Source organism: Raphanus sativus, chromosome 6 (assembly GCF_000801105.2).
Source record: "Raphanus sativus cultivar WK10039 chromosome 6, ASM80110v3, whole genome shotgun sequence".
Taxonomy (NCBI): Eukaryota; Viridiplantae; Streptophyta; class Magnoliopsida; order Brassicales; family Brassicaceae; genus Raphanus; species Raphanus sativus.
This window is the reverse complement of record NC_079516.1, coordinates 23,274,472-23,295,309: the sequence shown is the minus strand read 5'-3', so window position 1 is coordinate 23,295,309 and position 20,838 is coordinate 23,274,472. Positions and strand designations below refer to the sequence as shown.

Below are 20,838 nucleotides of genomic sequence, written 5' to 3'. Positions count from 1 at the left end.
CTTGATTTTGATCTTTTCCTTGAGGCCTCAGGTCTAGAATTTTTAATATTATTATCGCTATGAGGAGCAGCAGCAGCCACAGCCGGGCAAATATCCATCTTGTGGCCGTATTTCTTGCAGGCATCGCATTTAACAGGTAACCAGGGGTAGGAGAAATCGATGACAACTTCCCTGCCATTGGAGAATCCTGAGACTATCTTCTGAGGTAGCTGTGTCGTAAGATCAACCCTGACAAACAATTTAGCAACCTCAAAATTCTCCTTGCGCTCAGTTTCTGGAGCAACAGAATCCGGTTTCCTTATAGCCGTCACAATGCTAACAGACCCGGGAAGAGTAGTATTATCCCTCTCAAGTAGATTTGAGCCCTCCGGAAGAGATGGAGGAACATGAGATAAGGTGGAGGAGGGAACCTCCTTCAACGGCGAAGTAGAATGCACAGCGCTCGACCTGTAGAACGTGAGGGGGCCAAAATCCCCACAACCAGAGTTGACTTTGGAAGATAGAGTAGGAACCGCAAACAAAGTAGACGTAGAGCCCTCCTTCCATGGCAGAATAGGAGCATCGCCGCCGAAACTAAAGATCGGAGAAGTTCTGGAAGAGATTACAGCCGGAGAAGCACACGGAGAAGAAATCGTCAGAGGGCTCGAAGACCCAATTGCAGCCATGCCCAGATCGGTAAGAGAGATAGACGACCCCTTCTTCATTGCAAAACCATATTCCCTGGAGGAGTGAGTTAGATGGCGAAGCTTAAATAACAGAGCAAAAGACGGACGAGGCTTCTTTTTCTTCTTGGAGAGCATCGAGACATGAAGGCAGTTGACTAGAAAGCAGAAAGGAGGAGATTGAGAGTTCACGCCGGAGAGCGTGGTGCCCACCGACGGCAGAGACAGGGAGGAGACCTAATCCCCTTTTTATCGCCCTTTTTTAGAGAGAGAAAGAGCTGTTATGTTGTTCTAGTTCAATAATTTCATGAACTAAACCTAATCCCCTTTTTATCGACCTTTCATGTTCTAGTTCAATAATTCGAAGAAAGAGCCATAGACGTTACTTTGTGTTATAAAGTATGTATCAAAATTGTGAGAAACTTCTAAACATTTAAGATACTCAAAGTATATGTTTGGAATAAAATTACATTGGCTGATCAAGTAGACTTATGATCAAGTTAAGAGTCCATTTTCTGTTTATTTTACATAATATATAGAATTATACATGAACACATTCAGACCAGAACATATGCTGTGTTTTTTAGTTAAAAAAAATTATTGGCAAAATAGCCAGATTGAGTTACAAATTAAATAACTAACACTGATTTTGACAAAATTTGATGTCAGATTCTTTGATCACATTCCAGCCAGTTATATCTCTTCAAATAGCAAGTTGCCAGTTGCAATGTATGCAATGTATAAAGTAAATGACATGATGGATTTTTGTGGATGATAAATAAGTATATAGCAGTCCGCAGCTGAAAACCAACTGTATTTATCACATATGATAAAAGTATACAGAGTAAAATATGTGGATAATAATAGTACGCGATACAATCCAAATGTTAACGTAATAGAGAATAGACGAAACAAGCATTGCTATTCTGTCTGACATAATATTAATATAACTCACAGAATAAAGGCAAATAGTATAGAAGTACAACAAGGTTTTTAAATGGCAATCCCAAGCTTACAGAAATTATCCCTAATAACTAAGCAATAAACTTTACACGAAAATGTAAACCCTAATCCATATAACCCCAAATTCTGAATAAAATGACTATAAACTAATCAGTAAACCACACACGGTAATATAAACGACACCCTATCATCTAATCACTAAACTTTAGACCGAGGTATGAACCATAATCCATGTCAAACCTAACCTTCCATAAACTAAGCACTGTTCACTAATCACACAAACTGAAATATAATATAAACTATAATCTAATATCGATCCAATCTTACATAAACCAGACACAAGTTTCGAGCTAACAACAAAGATGCATTTTCATTCCACATGAGACATATAGAATAGACAAGGTGAAAATGTAATTGCAATATAAAGATAATGTACAATGTATTTCAAGTGTTGATAGAACTATGCATTCATGGAAGGTAGTAATGCTTGCCCCAATGTCCACCCAATAATATATAAACTAAACTCTATCAACTAATCACTAAACCCACACGGAAATTTTAAACTTTAATCCAATGTCAACCCCAATCTTCTATAAACTAAATCCTAGCCACTAATCACTAAATTTTTCATGGAAATATAAACTCTAATCCAATGTCAACCCCAATCTTTTATAAATTAAATTCAAATTTTGAAATACCAATAAGATGTATTTCCATTCTACATGAGCATAGCAAAATATGAAAATAGACATTCATTAATTATACAGTTTTCTTTATATCTTGATAAATTATTAATCATTCAAAGAAAAATGTTGATAACTTTAAACAATAAGTTTTTTTTTTAAGAATGCAGTAAGTTGACCGAGAAAAAAAAAAGTTAACTGAGATATATTGTATCACTACAAAACAAAATAATGTACAATTTTACTGAATTTTGAATGGATCTCTATGTAAGGTATACGTACAATAAAACTTATGGTTTTGGTGGGTGACAGGAGAAGATGCATGTACATGGAGGGAACAAACAGCCTTATGCCCATAGCATGTCGGAACATTAATTACCAATTCAATTATATGTTCAAATATCTTTACAAATTTCTGAATTTATAAATAGAGTCAAATATAACATATGTTTGCTCGATTTGATAAAAGCAAGAGTGTTCTGAAACTCTTCTCCCAACCACATGTAAATGTTTTTGTTTTTTTGTTTGTTTGAGCGAAGGACATCAAGAAGCGCCATGGAATTTGGAAACACAACTTTAACACTTTCTTTTGCTTGTTGTTTGGTGAGTAGATAGCACAACAACAGATGATACGTTTATGATCTATATCTTTCTTTGCTTTATGCAAGTTGTCACATTAATAGCACATCATTTTCTTGCTTACCCGCATTAGACGAAAACTCTACATTTCAAATCAAGGCAAAGAAAAAGAAAATATAATTTATCTCAGGCTTAATTAGTCTCCTCATGTCTGTATCAGATTAGTTTACTAACTAAGTAGAGCAAATTAAAACCAAAATGGCTAGTATATTGATTACTTGTTTCGATTTGCATTACTATATACATGACAAGAAATCGTCTAAATACAAGAAAATATGATATATTGTGTAAGAAAACTTTTTGGACCCTCGTTAATCTGATGAAACGTAGACTCATGATCAGTGTTCCATAGTTACATTTTAATTTATCTTAATCAACATTACGTTTTAGGGTTTCTAGATTTTATGCAAACTAAAATGTTTGCTCGTTTTTGTTCACTGTTCTATTATACAACAAAGTTTACTCGATGAACTCAAGCTCTTACATTTAGAAAAACACAGCTAAAACACGATATATATGTTATTTTTTAAGGTAAATTATATATGGTCGACTGGATTTGGATTTCTTTCTTACAAATCAAAATTTAGTTTAATAAAATGGGTACTGATTGAAAAATTGAGCTCATAGGACAAATGTTTTTAAATCCGACCCGGACACTGAATCAGATGATTTTTTCGGGTCATCGGATCATGGAGTCGACCGCGAGTGAACCGCAAATTGATAAGTAAATTAATTTATTATATAATAATATACTATTAGTTATGAAAATAAGTACATATAAACTAAATTTAAGTATTTTCTAATATTTTTATAAAACATAAAATAATATTTTAGATATGTATATATTTTTATGTTTTAAAAATATTTAGAAAATAGTTAATTTTAGTTTCTATTTTCTATTTTAATTTGACATACAAAATACAAAAAAATAGTTTAGATTATTTTTAAAAAATTGTAACAATTTAAGATTTATGAAATTTAACAAAAAAATATCAAGACTTAAAAATTCATAAATATTTTTATGTCTAATGTGACTAATAAAACTAAATTTCAAATTCAAAATATACCAAAAATAAAACATCATTAATAAATTGTCGATAACAAAACTGTAAAATTTAATTTCTTAATTAAAAGTTATACAAAATAGATTTTTAAAACATAATTAAAACTAAAAAAAGTTAAAATTGTCTATTGGTTCAACCGGTAACCAGATTTCGGGTTTTATTGAGTTTTTAAATTTTGGTTTTTTTAATAAAATCCGAACTGATTTTTTTTTCGGATTTACCGGCTCAACCGCGGTTTACTGGCTCAACCACGGGTCCGAGTCGGGTTTCAAAACAGTGCACGAAACTATATCACATTTACCACGAGAAGCTAATAAGAATATAATTCATTGGGAAGAGTATACTTATCCGAGTAATTAAAAAAGACGATTCGACCCGTCTGGGCATTTACGAGGCACACATGTAGCAACACTATATGGGCTTTGACTTTATTAATCTAATAAAGTTGAAGGCCCAATAAATAGATCCGACCCGACCCAACACACATGTAAACCTTCCCGTTTCGAAAATCGCAGTCTCTTTAAAACCTTTGATAGTCGCCGTTTTACTTCTTCGTCTGCTTCACCGCCGCTCCTCTGACCGGTTAGTTTTTCTTCTTCTCATAGTGAGTGGATGGAGAACAATAGGATCTACTGTTGATATATTACTGAGATTCTCATTTTGGATCTTTCGTGTTCTTTGATTAGATTGCATTTTATGCTAGATTGAGAAATTCGATTTAGGGTTTTGACTCAAAGGATATGGCTGCTTCACTCTCAAGAAGAGTTCTTCGTACTTTTGGATCTTTCACAGCTTTAGGACGCAGCAGCTACACGAGTATTATCCCTCCCTGTCTCTAAGCTCCTTTTTTTTTTTTGGTTTCATGTAAAGAATGTAACTTTTGATCTCTAGTTACTTGTGCGTCTCTATGGAACAGCGAATGCATCTGGAAATGGTTTAAGCTCTCTTCCTAGTCATCATCTCAAGGTTGATGTTTTACATCTCTTCCATTGCATTTTTCACTATTCTCGAGATGTTGATTTCATTTCTTGCTACCTATTAAATGCAGTGTGGAATGGGTTTGCTTTCGAACCGAAAGCTCTCCACTTCTATTTTGACTCCTGATGATTCATTTCCTCATGATTTACTGTCCCAAAACACCGTCATTACTCCAGACCGAAACATAGGTATGTGAATGAAGAATGTAGTTAACATTCATATGCTTTAGCTTATTATTGTGTGGTGTGTAAGGTTGACGGAGAGTTTGACTATTATGTAAAAAGTTGTTAGATTTATGAACTTACTCTGATTTCAGAAAGGAGTATAGTATGCTTTAGCTTATTATATGTGAGAGAGTTTGATTACCAGTGCTTGAGACCTGATCAAATCTCTTGAACATTTATGTTTTCTTTATTTCTGGTCTCTTTTTATTATTCTGTACAAGTTCTCGCTGGTTGGTAATTTCCGTAGGACAATATCAAGACTTGGTCATTCCGGTGACAAACTTTCAGAACGAAGACAAGGGTTTCATGGTTTTAGCTGGTGATGTCTTTGATGTTCCTGTCAGGAAAGATATCATTCACCACGTCGTCAGATGGCAGCTTGCCAAACGCCAGCAGGTATATTACTCTTTTGATTATCTTATACAAGTCTTAATTAGTCAATCAATAAGTCTGATACATTTTGGTCCATGTTCAGGGAACTCACTCGACCAAAACCATAAGTGAGGTTAGCGGAACTGGTCGAAAGCCATGGAACCAGAAAGGTACTGGTAGAGCTAGACATGGTACACTCCGTGGCCCGCAGGTACGCATCACTTTTGGAATACTTGAACTTTCTTCTCACCAAATCGCAGTTCTTTTTCTGATGAATTTTACTGAAACCGCTAGTTCCGAGGTGGTTGTGTGATGCATGGGCCCAAACCAAGAAGCCATGCGATAAAGATGAATAAGCAGGTTCGAAGACTTGGTCTGAAGATAGCACTCACAGCTAGAGCCGCAGAAGGAAAAGTCAGCTTCTTTCTCTTCTACATAAGTGCCCTTTCCTTTAATTGTCTGCTTTGTATCCGCTGAATGTTTTGGTGAAACTATGCAGCTCCTCGTGTTTGATGATTTGGCATTGCCAACGCACAAAACAAAGAACATTGTGAACTATTACAATCAAATGGAGAACACAAAGAAAGTCCTCGTTGTAGAAGGCGGTCCTATCGATGAGAAGCTGAAGCTAGCCACCCAGAATCTTCACTATGTCAACATACTTCCATCAATAGTAAGTCACATAATCCGATCACGTGTCAAACTTTGCGGTTTACTTAATAAATCAGTTAGTGAATCTTGAACCTTGTTTATGTAATGTTTTGCAGGGGCTTAACGTTTACAGCATTTTGCTCCACGACACGCTTGTGATGTCCCGTGATGCTGTGAATAAGATCGTTGAGCGTATGCATACTCCCATTAACCGTTAAAGAGACAACTATGTCTTCAAATAAGAAACTAGATCATAAAGGAGACGGTTCCAAGAAGTTCCGCATGTAGTTTCTGTACCGGCAATTCATATCGGTTATTATGTATCGGTATTTTGGTCCATGCCTTGACCGGTTCGTTATTTGTTAGCTTTTCGGTTTGGTCTTGCAATCTTGAATGCCGAAAGATTTGAGTTATACTATTTCTGTTTCTAGACATTCTATTTAATTTTTGTTGACCGTTTTAAATTTTTGATGTCGACAAAAAAATTGATTTTGAAATAAACACCATCTTTCTGAATTAAATGCTACTAAAAGAAATTTGGTGCACCTAAATCGAAAACAATCAGCTGTTGTTGATATTCAAAACCGTTAATCACATTTAGAGGCTAATCGAACACTAATATAAAAGAACGACTGGTAGTTTTGTTTATTGAAGTGTTCAAGTCGATCTATCAAATTACACGTATGACGGTATGAATTTTATAGAAATAAAAACATATAGTCAATATGAGAAAAATAAGGTATCTAACCTCCACGCTTGGTTGTATCAAATTTGGTGGCAATAACTCAACTCAACTTATGTAGGTTATTATACTATTTTCTCATGCAATCAACTTTTCTTAAAAAAAAAATAAAAATAAACCGTTGACAGGAAAATGCGATTTCCTCTATGGCGTTTTGATCTGTGGAGTTTTGGGGGTGTATTTTAAATATTAGAAATTAGTTGGGAATATCCGTGAATAAAAATAACAAATGGACCAAAAGCGTTATTCTTAAGCATTGCTACTCAGTTTTTGTGCAGTCACGAGCGAATGTTAACGTGTCAGTGTATGAGTGGTTCATAACACCTATATCCTATGTTTTGATTGTTCTTTTTTTTTAACATTTAAAAAAAAAAGATCCTTTTGTTTTCTGGCGGCGATCGGACGGTGAAGAGGCGGCTACACTTCAAAACTTACGAATAGTTATCGTTGGATGAGAGTATCTATCAACAACCGTAGGATCGAATCGTATCGTAAATCCATCCGTCTAATATAATCCCGAAATTGAAAATTCAAAAGATGTATAGAGAGAGGGACGAGAGAAGCCTCTTTCTTTTCTCTCTGGGAGAAGACGAAGAAGAACAAACCCAAAGTCTCAGTCTTTTCTTTCTTCAAAAATCCCTCTTCTTTCTCCTGGTGCTTATCAAACCCTTCAAAACCCTAATTTTCTTCTATCTAAATACAAGCGGATCAAAGTTCGAATTCAAAATTACCGTTTGAAATTCAATAAAACGCCGATTCGGCTCGAGTGTTTTCGGGTACGGAAGGGATTAAATCCGCCACCGGATCTTGAATTCATCGTGCTTCTCGAGCTGATCTGGGTAACTTTTTATTGTGTTGATTATAAGCTTGTGGGGGGGGGGGGAGAAATTCGAAATCTTCAGATGGGAGAAGGAGACGACCTCCCGCCTAAAATGGAGGTTTCAGAAGAGCTTGATGCTCCGACGAAGAAGACGGCGAGGCAACTCGACTTCGCTGGTGGCTCTGTGGAGGTTAATCAAGCTCATGCCACTTCCATCTCAGCCACGGTGGCGACTCCGACTCAACATTTACAATCTCAGGGCCCAATTAGGCTTCCGTAAGTTTCAAAATCGAAACTTTTGAATCGTAGATTTTTCTGCGTAGTTGAATTCATGTTTTGGGGATTGAAAGTATAGATCTTTTTATACAGATTAGTATAAAACTTTTGAATTTGCAAATCTCTCAAGCTTTTGTTTATTATCGTTTAATTAATCTCTCTAGGAAGCCAGAGTCTCCGAAACCTAAGCCAAGGCCTTTGGTGGAAGCTGGAGATGGAACTCCTCTCAAGAAGAAACACTGTAACTGTAAACACTCACGCTGCTTGAAGCTGTAAGCTCTTTCTTTTTTTCTTTTATAGAGACTTCGTATAGATTCATTCAGTGAAACTTAAAAAGTTGTATTGGGTCAGGTATTGTGAATGCTTTGCATCCGGCACATACTGTGATGGTTGCAACTGTTTAAATTGTTGCAACAACGTTGACAATGAACCCGCCAGACGAGAAGCCATTGAATCTACTCTCGAACGGAATCCTAATGCCTTCAGGCCTAAAATCGCTAGCAGTCCACACGATGCTCGAGATAACAAGGTATATATATATATATATTGATGCTGGTTTTAAACTGTTGGTCTTTTGCTGCTTATGAATTTCAATTTCAAATTTGCAGGAGGTGGTTGGTGGTGTTGTGATGTTAGGGAAGCACCACAAAGGCTGTCACTGCAAGAAATCAGGATGTCTCAAGAAGTATTGTGAGTGCTTTCAGGCAAACATTCTTTGCTCTGACAACTGCAGATGCTTGGGTTGCAAAAACTTTGAAGGGAGTGAAGACAGGCTAGCTCTCTTTCACGGTGAGCATTCACATGGTGCGGCTTATCTCCAACACGCAAATGCTGCCATAACCGGAGCTGTAGGTTCCTCTGGCTTTGCATCTTCTCCTGCTCCTAAGAGAAGGAAAGCTCAAGACATTTTCTTCAACCAAGGAGCCAAAGATTCATCTATTAATAGGCTTGGTCAGGTAAAATCAGCTCCCTAGTATACTTACTTGGTCTGATTGATGATTAGGGGAGTGAGAACTTATTGTATTATTATTTATTATTGTTATCAGGGAAGTAGCGGGAAGACGACATCTTCAAAACCTGTTTCTGGTCGTGGAGGCCCATCCAAAGTTGTATATAGGTAAAATGCCTCCTCGCATAACAGTTAAACCTGATCCAGAGATTGCAGAAACTGAGTTACACTTTGTTTTTAAAGGTCTCTCTTGGCAGATATAATTCAACCACAGGATGTGAAAGCGCTTTGTTCTGTTCTGGTTGCTGTATCTGAGGTAGCAGCCAAGACATCAACAGAGAAACGGTTAGAAGATCAGTCAGAAACTTCTTTAGCTTCCTCTGCGCAAGACAATAACAATGGTGCCGAGATTGAGAAAGCTGTGAGTGGAAATGAACCTGGTGCTGAGGAGTCCAGTTCAGATGGCTCTAAAGGAAAGTCATTGTCTCCAGAAACTTTGGCATTGATGTGTGATGAACAGGACACTATGTTAATGGTTGCAGCTTCATCTAATTGTTCGGTGGAGCCACCAAAAGGGCAAGAACTGGTTTATGCAGAGCAGGAGAAAATAGTATTAACCAAGTTCCGTGACTGCCTTAACCGAATCATCTCATACGCAGAACTAAAAGGTTTACATCTCTTCTCTCAGTATGGCCAAACAGAAAGTTCGCATGTCTAAAAGCTAGTTTTTGTTTTTTTTTTTTGTTGCAGAATCAAAGTATTCTTTGTCAAGGATGGATATAGAGTCACCTATACACGCTGCTGTGAAAGTTGAGCCAGTGGTTGAGCAAGGAGCAGTGGCGAATGGAGTTTCACAAACCACAATACAGCAACCTTCTCAGCTAACTTCCTCATATACTCAAACTCAACAGCCTCAAGCTCTGTCTGAAAAGAAAGACATATGATTCAAAACATTTTACTTCTAACATTACTTTACAGAGAGCAACGATGGCAGCTGAATCCCCATGCCTAATTGAGGTAACGCCACCAAAATTGGCAAATGATTACAATAACTGTTCACAAAGGTTGTTGTGTTATTAGACTTTTCTTAGTTCCTTCCATTAAAATTCTTCTTTTTGATTTATTAATGTTTTTCTTTACGACTTGTTGTCATTATTTTGTGTACATTGCTGCTACTTAGTCCACTCGACTATTTTACATAGTAATATTTCTTTCAAAACTTTTTTTTTTTGGTATAATGTTATGTATTTTACATAGCTACTTCTTGTGAAGTAAATCAACCAAATCAAATTCTGTTGCTTTAGAAAGATAATAGCCACTTCTTGTAACTCTCAATGCTTGTACCACTGAAGTGTAAAATATAACTCTCAATGCTTTTTCAATTGAAATAAAAAGATTCTCATATCTAAGGAGGGATATAGAACTAAGCTTACATTATACACCTTTTTGTAAACACACAAATAACAAATGGGAGGAATGTTACAACAACGCTGAAGAGACAAACACTCATCATCAAACATTCAAAAACCACAATCCCCAGATCCCAAACAAAACTAGAAAGTGTCTTCTTCTTCTTCTTCTGCATGAGTTTCTCTATACGCTTGTAGCTCTGTCGATGGAGGCTGCTGGTTTATCTAGTGTAGATAGAATTTGCGGCATTGACATTCCACCCGAAACAACAATCTCTGCAGATCAGCAATGATATGTTAAGTCCAGTGGCTTTATGCAAGTTACTAAATAATCTGAGAAACAAAGGAGGCTTTGTGATCTCACCTATGCCTTCACGGACCGAGAGGTTTGGCCTGATAACGTCATTACTGTTGACAAGTAGTATATCTCCGATGTAAAGGTGGTTCGTTGGAACATAAACACAGCAAAGTTCCTCCTCTGTTGGGTAATTCTGCAAGGACAAAGAGCAGTTATACATGCATAATGTACAGAACTAGTGTCTACCCTTTTTGTATCCATAAGTTAGGAGAAGTTCCAGAAACAATAACGACATCCGTTGTGCTCACCTGAAGAACAACAGTTGATGTAATAAACCCAAATGCGTATTCGCCTACACGTGGATGCCTGATGATTGCAACTTCCTTGAAAGCTTGTGTATTTTGATCTGTCAAAAACATTGGATATGAACAAGGTTGAGAAGTGGAATATTCATAATGTTGAGAATGCAATTATGAGGTTTTTCATCTTCTAAAGCGAGACCAGGAGAGATGGCAGTGCTGATTTGCTTGGAGGCGTTGTAGATGTGACGAACAAATGGCATCCGCTTGATAAACCACTCTCCCAAGTTCAGAACCGAAGCCCCCAACCATGAAGACATGAACACTCCGACCAAGAAGATGAACGCGATTGAAGTCAAGAAACCGAAACCTACAAAAAAAAAAAAAGAAAAAACCAAAAAAATCAGACACAAGGTGGTTGATTCGGGGACATGCAAATTGCTTACCAAAAATGTTGATTCCAAGTTGAGCATAAATGGGAGAGAAGAAACCATCAACAAAGTGAATAAACCACCATGTTATGTAGAATGTAATGGCAATGGGAAGGAGGATAACACTGGAAAGAGAACAAGAATAATATTTAAAGGAATCTATGATAAAAATGACAAAAAATGTAAAGTCTTGCTTGCTTACCAGCCAGTCATGAACTTCTTAGAGGCCCAACCCCTAATGAACAAGCTTAAAGTCTGCAGAAAAAAAAAAAAACACTTGGAATGCTTCAAAGTTTATGTCTAAAGAAGTTGTTGTTAATGAATGAATGATACATGGAATGAATCTAGGGCAAAATCAATTTCTCAGATTTTGAACACTGAAAAGGAAATTGGAGCTTTAAATCAATCCAATTATATTGTTAATTTCATGCAAATCTTGAAATGAACAAAGGAAGAACATCTTAGATCAGGGAAAAGAAAGTAGACCTCGTGGCCAGCTTGATGATGCGAAGAAGAAGATGAAGAAGGCTTCGAACTAGAACCTTCATCTTTATCTTTGGAATCAGCGACGGGCATCAGAAGCTCCAGATCTCTTTCTCGATTGGCCATCACAACCGTCGGCTTCTCGTCTCCCATCGCTAGTGAAATGGCGGTGGACTTCAGGACAGAGATTCGAGTGGCGGTGAGATGAGACTTTTCGCCGACGACGACTCTTCTTCTTCTGTTGAGCTACTTACTACCTTCCCCAAGCGGACTCTCTCTCTCTCTCTCTCTCTCTCTCTCTCTCTCTCTCTCGTTTTCTTTTTTTCTTTTTGTTTCCTCGGGTCAGGATCGGGTCTAGTCCTTCGGTTCTCAGATGTTACATCTACTATAATTTTTTGGTTTGGTTTTGAGTCAATTTTAACCGGGTCCGAATCAATTCCTATCACAAAACTAAATATTTATTAAAGAAGCCGGTTAATTTTTATCAGGTTAAGGTCGGTTCATGTATATGTATATGTACATAAAATCCAAAAATATATCTAAAACCCAAAATTTTATTTAAAATTCAAAACTATTTCTAAAAAATCAAAACTGAAATAAATATATGTAATACCAAAAATATATCCAAAATATTAAACTAATACTATTTACAAAAGACATTGGATAATTTGATCAAGAATATAAATTTTATTTTTTCATATAATATTTATTAAATAATTTCATATAAATTCACCAGTCTTATCATAGTTTTAATTATTATACTAAAATATAAATAATTAAATATCTATAACTTATACAAAATTAAGATATTTTAAAATTTTGAAACTATTACAAATTTTATTACATAAAAAAAATTCATTTTTAAAACTTGAATGGATATTTTCAAATTATTAAAATATATTGTATTAATAAAATATGTTAAGTTCTTATAATTTTTAGTTGTTTTACTGTGTCTAATAATTATTAAAACTATTCAATAATTTTATTTACAGAAATTAATACCTAATTGTTTACATTTAATATTAAAATATCTATATTTATTTACAGATATGAAATACAAATAAATTATTTAACATTAATGTTTAAATGATAAAAAATTGTATGGAAATTTTATCTTTATGAAAATATTATTTATTATTATTAATTAAAATATAATGTTTTATACAAAATGAACAAATTTTGACTTTTCTTTACAAATTGGTTTCTAATTTCTCTAAAATTTTAGGGAAATTAATTTAAAATTCTGGCAATTTTCCAACTATTTCTCTCAATAAACTCTTCTTTATCCCTCCCAAGCGGTCTCAAACGTCTTGAGGTCTTTGTGATGTATATACTTTCTTGAGGTCTCAAATTTCTCATAACATGTATATATATACTTTCTTGAGGTCTTTGTGATGTATAAGCTCAAATCAAAGCATGATTCTCCAAGTAGTTGCGTTCCACGAGATGCAACTCATTAACTGCAGAAGAATCTTCAACTCTTGGATTACTCACCTATTGAACAACAAATTTATTGTCTTTTTTCCTTTTTTGAATCCGTTCTTCATCACCAGAAATGTGATCTTTAGTTTGTAAACTATTTTTTCAAGTTGAATAAATGGACTTGCTTCCGAGAATGTAACGCATCTAATGAACATAGCAGCCGAGGATCGAACTTTGATCAAAAAACAAAGTGCCTCTGCTTAAATAAACATAGGCAAACGTAACAAAGACAAAAGGAAGTTGCCTATTTTATAAAAGCAAAATAATAGATCTAAAATCATCAGGAAAACTGTAAAACAATATAAAATATAAAAAAAACTCTCCTAAAGAACATAATATTTAACAGCATCGTTGGGTCTTTCATTCAATCTCTTCACTAAGCCTCTTCAACCTGTATGTATAAATTCCTAAATTTATGGGACTTGACATGTACATATATCTAAGTAGTATACAATCCGGAAGAGAGATTAACAACAAGATCATAATACATATGTATATATGAAACTGCGATGTACATGTTAACTCTTTCTCTCTGTCAGTTCTCTCAAAATTGTGTATTGCTTGTGAAAACAGATCATCTTGGCTCAGGATCTCATCAACTTGTTGTTTGGTTTCCCTGATCCTCGGATTCCTTGGTACTACTTACCCTGCTTGAACTTGGGTACGATGCTGCTTGATTCTTCAAGAACAAAGACAAGAGATCATGTCAGCATTAGTTTCACTCATTGCAGGGGAACAACCATTAATGAAGGCAAGTACCTGAAACTGAGGTGGTTGGCTCGGGTGGAGACTGCGGAATTGCTGATACGGATCCATGTAACCAGAATACGGAGCCTGGTTCGAGTTTGGAACAAACTGCTGGTTTGATCCATACACTCTTGATGGATCAGAAGCCTGAACAGCAGGGTAGCCGCCCATGCGAGGTTGTGGAGGTAAAGGTCTTTGAGAAGCTAACATGTTTGGGAATGGCATGAATGGAGGAGGAGGAGGAGGAGGAGGAGGCCTGTTCATACCCATCTCCATGCCCATTCCCATCCCCATAGCCATGTGAGGCATGTACTGTTGCATACCAGTGTACATCATTGGCATCATACCGCATCCCATTGACATCATCTGCAGAAATCCCAGTCATAAACTGAAGTTTTCATGGCAAAGGTTTTAATTTTAATGGACTTCAACAAGAGAAAAAGTTTTTAAGAAATCATATATTGGATTATAAGATTTGCATAGTTCTGAAACTAGAGATGAAATGTGCAGAAACCTAATCAAATGGGGTTTGTGTATTTTATTAAGACAAGATTGTGGTTATAGAGGACAGACCTGTATTTGAAGCTGGAGTGATTTCATGTACTCAATAGCTTCATCAAGCATTGAAGCTTTATCTGACTGAGAATATTACAAAATATATAAAGTTTTGATGAGTGAACAACAAAGGGATAGGTTGGAGAGAAAGTAATGGAAAGAAAGAGACCTTGTTGCAGCGAGGAATGAGTTCTTGAAGAGCTTTCATCCTCTCGTTGATCCTATCTCTCCGTTTCTGTTTACCAATCAATATTAGAATATATTTGTGAAATAATAAAAAATCGGAAAAAGATGATAAATACAAACCCTTTCAGAGAGATTATGAACTTCAGCAGCTCGAGATCTCTTTGTCGATGTTGATCCACGTCCTTGCTTAGCCTCCTCCTGCAACAAAAAAAAAATAATAATAGAAAGTCATGCACTATTATCATGCGCTGTATTCTAGTACTATTTGCAACACTAAAATGAACCAAAAGGCTATTGTGCGCAGAAACGGACGCAGCCCATTCGTGATCGTGATAACGACTCACCTCGGTCTCGTCAATGGCTTCTCTCTCCTTTCGTTTCCTCTCGTCCACGATCGTCGTCTCGTTAAACGGCTCGATTTCACTCTTGGACGCAAGAGAAGACGATGCACCTGCTGGATTCTCATTCCTCGGCTCCGTCGTGACCACCGCCTTTCCCTTCCGATTATGTCCGACAGTATACGCGCCGCCGCCTCCATCTACGGCGGATCTGGATGCCAAATCAACCGTCCCTCGACTGCCAATGCCGTCTGTCCGCCGTGTTAGATCGGATTCCCTCGCTGGTGTGGCGCTTACTTGCGTCGATTCTCTCACAGTCGACTTGGAAACCGACGGTCCAGATTCTCCTCCTCTACCGGTGAAATCTCCTCTCAGCCTCGAGAAGTTCATGAAATTCCGTACCGGAGGCCTCACAGACGACGGCAAAGGTGCTGGTGGCCTCATAGACGACGCTTCCGGCGGCCTCACAGTCGAAGGTACCGGTGGCCTGGCGGCGGTGACGACCTGATTCGAGGTCTGTCTCTCGGCGGGTAAGAAAAGATCTGAGCAGAAATCATCGTCGTCACGGAGAGGATAATGAAGCCAAGAGCTCATTTCGTCTTCCTGGATGAAGAGATTATGATCTAACGCTGGGGGAGGAGCAGAAGAAGAAGAAGGAGGAGGAGGAGGAGGTTGTTTCTTGGCGTTGGGTCTTTGATTATGGAGAACTACTTGACCGTTGTGCCATAGAAGCTCCATGAGATCACCATCTTCTTCTTGTTCACCTCTATATTAATAATCACACATAACCCAAATTCAGATATTAAAATATCTCATCATAAAAAGAAAGCCGTGAAACTTACTTACATGATGGGTTTTCTTGCAAGATTTGAAGAAGAAGGGTTTGTGTTAGCGTTGACATAATCATCATCTGTCTCGAAGTCAGGAACAAAATGGTGTTGGTGGTTCATTATCTTTCTAAAACAAGAAACAATTAACCTTGAGAGTCTCTCTCTTTCTTTCTTTTTATCCTAAATCCCAAAAGACTGGAGGGAGAGTAGTACCCAGAGAGATGAAGAGTATTGTTACTGGTGAAGAGGGAGGAAGAAATAACCTTACCCCTGAACTGAGGTAGATAGGCTTCTAATTGATAGAATATTGCAGCAACTGTTATATTATTATACTAAAATAAAGTTGTTACTTACTAACCTTTTTTTTTTAGGGGGATCTTTAGGGTCTCTCAAGGCTCTTCTCAAAGTTCGTGCTTTTACAATGTGATAAGCTTCCTATACCTCTCTCTCTCTTCTAGTTAATTTTGGGCATTTTGTGTCTTGTCTTTATGTTTCTCCACTGGACTCTGTTTCCTTTTCTTTTGCCCCTTGGGTGACTCCACTGTGTATCACCTTCTTAAATGTAAATCTCCACTTGTATGGATTTGTTTATTTTGTTTAACGTGTGTGAACTCGTATGAAACACTTGTGCCGATTTTTGTTCCAGTGAAAAGAGAGTACAAACAAAATGTCTGAAGCGATCATCATCATCGTCATAGATAATCAATCACATGACGGAGCCGAATAATCAGCCTCCTCCTCCTTTGTTATCATCCGTACAAAAGATGACAATGTTTTTTTTTCAAATAACAATCCTTTACTTCCAAAAATCCATTTTAAAATATTTTAACTTATTTTTACTTCAAATATAAATTATTTTCATATTTATATATCGCTTTTATATTATTCAATATTGTATAACCAATTTATAATTCTCCATAGTTGAGTATTATTTTAATTTACATATCTGAAGATATTTTTAAAAATGTATTTATATTTTAATCTAAAAGAATTTGTATATTTTCTTTTAATTTTGGGTATCTTAAACTCACAGAAATGTCTAAATTAATTATCAAAAGGATGGTGTAGTCTACGGATGGACATTCACTCCGGTTATTCAAATGACTGTAAGATACATTCATATCCGTGTAGTCACAAGGTAAGATGTAATAAGGTGCTTTCGAACCCGAATTACTTAGCAATCCCAATCCCAAAGTGTATTTGAATCCGAATTACTTAGCAATCTCAGTCCTAATAATTCGTATTATGAAAGTAAAGAAGTATCAATTATTTAAAGCAGGGAAAATAAGTGATAGACACTTTTAGAAGTTAGGATTGTAGATGGTCATGAGCCTTCCACTTTCTTGTGCAAACCCTGTTAAACAGAATTTGCTTGATAAAACTGAACTATAATTTTGATTCGATCTTCAACTAAAATATAAGAATTCAAATTAATCATCTAAACATCAAGTTCAAATTAATCATGTATCTCCTTTTTCTCTACTAGCATTATATCTATAACAAACGAATGTATATATACAAGCACACAGAAATTTTAATGCGTACGAACTAGATAATACATGCGTGGAAGATAGAAAACATAGGACCAGATATATGGACTCACTTTGGCGGCCAGGACAATATTCAGTCATAGACTCATAATTTATCACACATGCTATTGCTATAAAACAAGTATTTATGCATGATGATGATATTACAATGTGGCACCATCACAGTATTGATCCAATACATTCAGATTGAGTGAATAGAAGTGCAATATTGAAAATAACTTTACAGTGACTAATTAGGGAAGCTAAAGTGGTGGATCTAAGAGAGTTCTTCTGTTAATTTATCTAAAGCTTAAAATGTATACAAGTGTTTGAAACTTTAAATTGAAGAGAATAAAGCTATGAAGTTCTTAGACCATGATCAATAAGATCTCTTAGGTTGAGATTCTTAGTGTATAAAATATGTTTCTTAGCTTTTAACTAAGAAAAACTAAAAAACGTTTCACAAAAAGAGATATAAAAGATATTTTTTTAGTCGAAAAGTATCAAATCTTGCTCTAAAAACTCTAAATGAGTCTCCTCCATTAATCATGCTCTTCCACATACATTATTGCAAAATGATTTGACACACCTTTTTTACATTCATTTTCACTGAAAATATGTGACATGACATATTAATATTGATTTTTAATTTTGGTAACTTTTTAAAAATATAATAATAACTTATACATCATTATTTAAATAAATATATTCAAAGTTGACATTAAATAATATAATAATAGAAATATAAAATATTTTACAAATTTAGAAATATTATTAAAGTCTATTTCTATGATCATATGTTTTTATTACTAAAGATTTTCGAAATTTTATCTAATCTTTTTTAAAATTATAAAATTTTAATCGTAATATCATTTATTTTCTTTTGCTATCTAATTTTTTATAAATTCTGTTTAATTTTAATATTTTATAGTTATACAATTTATATCAATTGTTTAAACAAATTCTACAGGTTGATTTAAGATTATCTCAATAAAAAAAAATTAATTTTTATGTTAGTTAATAATTTTAAATATATATATCTATTTTAATGTAACTTAAAGTAGATCAAATTGTTTATACTGTCTTAGTTTTATGTTTAAATAAATCAATATTTATATTTAAATATTGGTATAAAATAATAAAACCTAAAATATGAAAAATATTCTATTTTTAAATATATTTTAAATTTAAAAACAAATTAGCTATACATGTGCAAGAAAACACCTAGTAAAAATTGAAATAAATTGATATCTTTATTGTTTGTCATGAGATTTACTATATTACTCCCTCTGTATCATTATAAGTGGTTTTTAAGATTTTTGCACATAGATTAAAGAAATACAAATTTCTATACAATTTATCTTGATTATATAAAAAATCATTAAATGAAACTACTTTGACCAATAAGAAAAAAACACAGTATTTTATAATTAGTTGAAAAATTCAAATGTTATTAAATTCTACCTAGAATATCGAGAACATCAACTATTTTGAAACAAAAAAATTCTTCTAAACACCTCTTAATGTGATACGGAGGGAGTAGTATTCTTTTTCTAGAGGATAAACTATCGATATTATTAGTCACTGGTTAGTCATAAACATTGAATTAGCGTGTTGGGTTTAAGGAAACAAAACTAATCATATCTATAAGACAAGCTTTTCAGGTAATCAGGCACTAATAGTACTTTAAACATGTCGCACGTCGGAAGTCCGAATCAAATACTAATATATTTAAAAACGAATCTAGCTTATTCATTAATTATTAATCAATCACTTAATCAAATACGTCTTCAAAATTTTACACTTTTCGGTTACATTTACCCGCTACACGTATACTAATACGGTTGAATTTCACATAACGTTGAATTTTCTTTAAAACACCAGTAACGTTGAATTAAAAGTTAGAAATGATTGAGAACGAAAATATATAGTTAAAAATGATGACGAAAATTGATGTCACAAATAAAAATGAAGTTTGATAGCGACATGCTATTTCTATCATAACTAAAAACCAATAATACGAATATAGTATTCGTATAAGATAAGGTGGGCCCGAATATTATTATAATTATTAAATTCATATATGTTGTGGATCTGACTTTATAACTTTTCTTATTTAGGAAATTGCAAATTATTCCGGCGGTGGTTGGGGAATCCTGTGTCCACATCTACAAACTGTTTTATACTCCCTCAGTTTCATGATAATTGTCACTTGAAACTTTATACACATGTTAAAAAATCATCTAAAAATTCTATTTTATTTTTTGTTTACACACTAAATAGTTTTTTTCTAATTAATGCATTACAATTATAAGAATTTAACTGGACTTTTATTTAAAAATTGTATTAAAAACACAAATCAACACTCTTTTTAAAACAAAAATAAAAACTTAAAACAACATTCTTTGCGAAAAAGAGTGTGTGTTTTCATTTTTCTGGCACCTTTCTGTTGTATTTAGAGTATTTATAGGGATTTAATATTATTAATAACTAAGCAGAGAAATAATAAGTTTGTATAAAAGTTAAAAGAAATAAAATAATATATATATATATATAATTATATATCACGAAAAACATATTATACGAAGGATAAAAGAAAGAACCAATAAATCTATGTGAAAATTGGAAAGAAATAAAAAGATAGATGTGTTTGCAAATAAACAATTATTGGAAGTGGATGATTGAAAAAGTAGAATATCTCTGGGGAAGACAAGGTGTCTGCTGTCTCGTCGTGCTATGTCCTCCACGAGAGATATAAATACTAAACAATTGTTTTTTTTGTCAACAAATACTAAACAATTGTAAATATTAAAAATAATATTCTACTCAAACTCAACAAAAGTTTAGAATTCAATTTAATTAATTTATATAGTATCAAATGTTGTGTTAGATTTTGAAATACGGCCCATCATAAGAAGCTCAGTAAGTTTCGAAAAGCTCAGTTCGCTGTGTGACAAACTGACAACAACCGTTGGAAATTGACATTTTTTTTTTTGAACTAATTGGAAATTGACATTCAGTGAAGGTGTTGGGACAAACAGAGAGGGAGGAGAGTTAGAATCAAAATCGGACGACTCTATTATGAACAATATTTGTAACATTTAGTCTTCAAAATTATATTTAATTAAATATATTAATAAAAACATAAACAAATATATTTGATAAAAGTATTAAAATGAAATATTTATAATAAATATAATTATACATATTAAAACATGACTACAAATG

At 34.4% G+C, this 20,838-nt stretch overlaps 4 protein-coding genes across 8 annotated transcripts; 2 read left to right on the top strand and 2 right to left on the bottom strand.

Moving 5' to 3' along the window:
* The first annotated feature begins 4,133 nt into the window (after window positions 1-4,133).
* On the top strand, window positions 4,134-6,700 carry LOC108810591 (uncharacterized). 2 transcript variants are annotated; one of them, XM_018582695.2, is made up of 9 exons: window positions 4,134-4,593; window positions 4,715-4,827; window positions 4,928-4,977; window positions 5,060-5,177; window positions 5,461-5,609; window positions 5,689-5,796; window positions 5,880-5,999; window positions 6,085-6,258; window positions 6,353-6,700. In XM_018582695.2, the coding sequence occupies exons 2-9, from the start codon at window positions 4,752-4,754 to the stop codon at window positions 6,452-6,454; spliced, it is 897 nt and encodes a 298-aa protein (XP_018438197.1). In that variant the 5' UTR covers window positions 4,134-4,593; window positions 4,715-4,751; the 3' UTR covers window positions 6,455-6,700. The 2 variants fall into 2 exon arrangements, with proteins under 2 accessions (XP_018438197.1, XP_018438196.1); XM_018582694.2 differs by having other exon boundaries at window positions 4,136-4,593; window positions 4,698-4,827.
* Window positions 6,701-7,507: 807 nt separating this feature from the next.
* Window positions 7,508-10,247, top strand: LOC108810590 (protein tesmin/TSO1-like CXC 6). The gene is made up of 7 exons (XM_018582692.2): window positions 7,508-8,074; window positions 8,239-8,346; window positions 8,426-8,603; window positions 8,683-9,030; window positions 9,121-9,191; window positions 9,267-9,691; window positions 9,774-10,247. The coding sequence occupies exons 1-7, from the start codon at window positions 7,881-7,883 to the stop codon at window positions 9,965-9,967; spliced, it is 1,518 nt and encodes a 505-aa protein (XP_018438194.1). The 5' UTR covers window positions 7,508-7,880; the 3' UTR covers window positions 9,968-10,247.
* Window positions 10,248-10,384: 137 nt separating this feature from the next.
* Window positions 10,385-12,289, bottom strand: LOC108810589 (protein CONTINUOUS VASCULAR RING 1). The gene is made up of 7 exons (XM_018582691.2): window positions 11,947-12,289; window positions 11,663-11,715; window positions 11,476-11,585; window positions 11,232-11,399; window positions 11,039-11,136; window positions 10,797-10,923; window positions 10,385-10,708 (listed from the first exon to the last, which is right to left on the bottom strand). Exons 1-7 carry the CDS (start codon window positions 12,094-12,096, stop codon window positions 10,617-10,619), a joined length of 798 nt encoding a protein of 265 aa, XP_018438193.1. The 5' UTR covers window positions 12,097-12,289; the 3' UTR covers window positions 10,385-10,616.
* A 1,364-nt stretch (window positions 12,290-13,653) lies between these two features.
* Window positions 13,654-16,587, bottom strand: LOC108810584 (transcription factor PIF1). 4 transcript variants are annotated; one of them, XM_018582688.2, is made up of 8 exons: window positions 16,440-16,587; window positions 16,094-16,161; window positions 15,258-16,017; window positions 15,034-15,111; window positions 14,897-14,962; window positions 14,746-14,811; window positions 14,185-14,538; window positions 13,654-14,104 (listed from the first exon to the last, which is right to left on the bottom strand). In XM_018582688.2, exons 2-8 carry the CDS (start codon window positions 16,159-16,161, stop codon window positions 14,021-14,023), a joined length of 1,476 nt encoding a protein of 491 aa, XP_018438190.1. In that variant the 5' UTR covers window positions 16,440-16,587; the 3' UTR covers window positions 13,654-14,020. The 4 variants fall into 4 exon arrangements, with proteins under 4 accessions (XP_018438190.1, XP_056845774.1, XP_018438189.1 ...); XM_056989794.1 differs by having other exon boundaries at window positions 16,098-16,161; window positions 16,440-16,571; XM_018582687.2 differs by lacking the exon at window positions 16,440-16,587 and having other exon boundaries at window positions 16,094-16,410.
* Window positions 16,588-20,838: the final 4,251 nt, after the last annotated feature.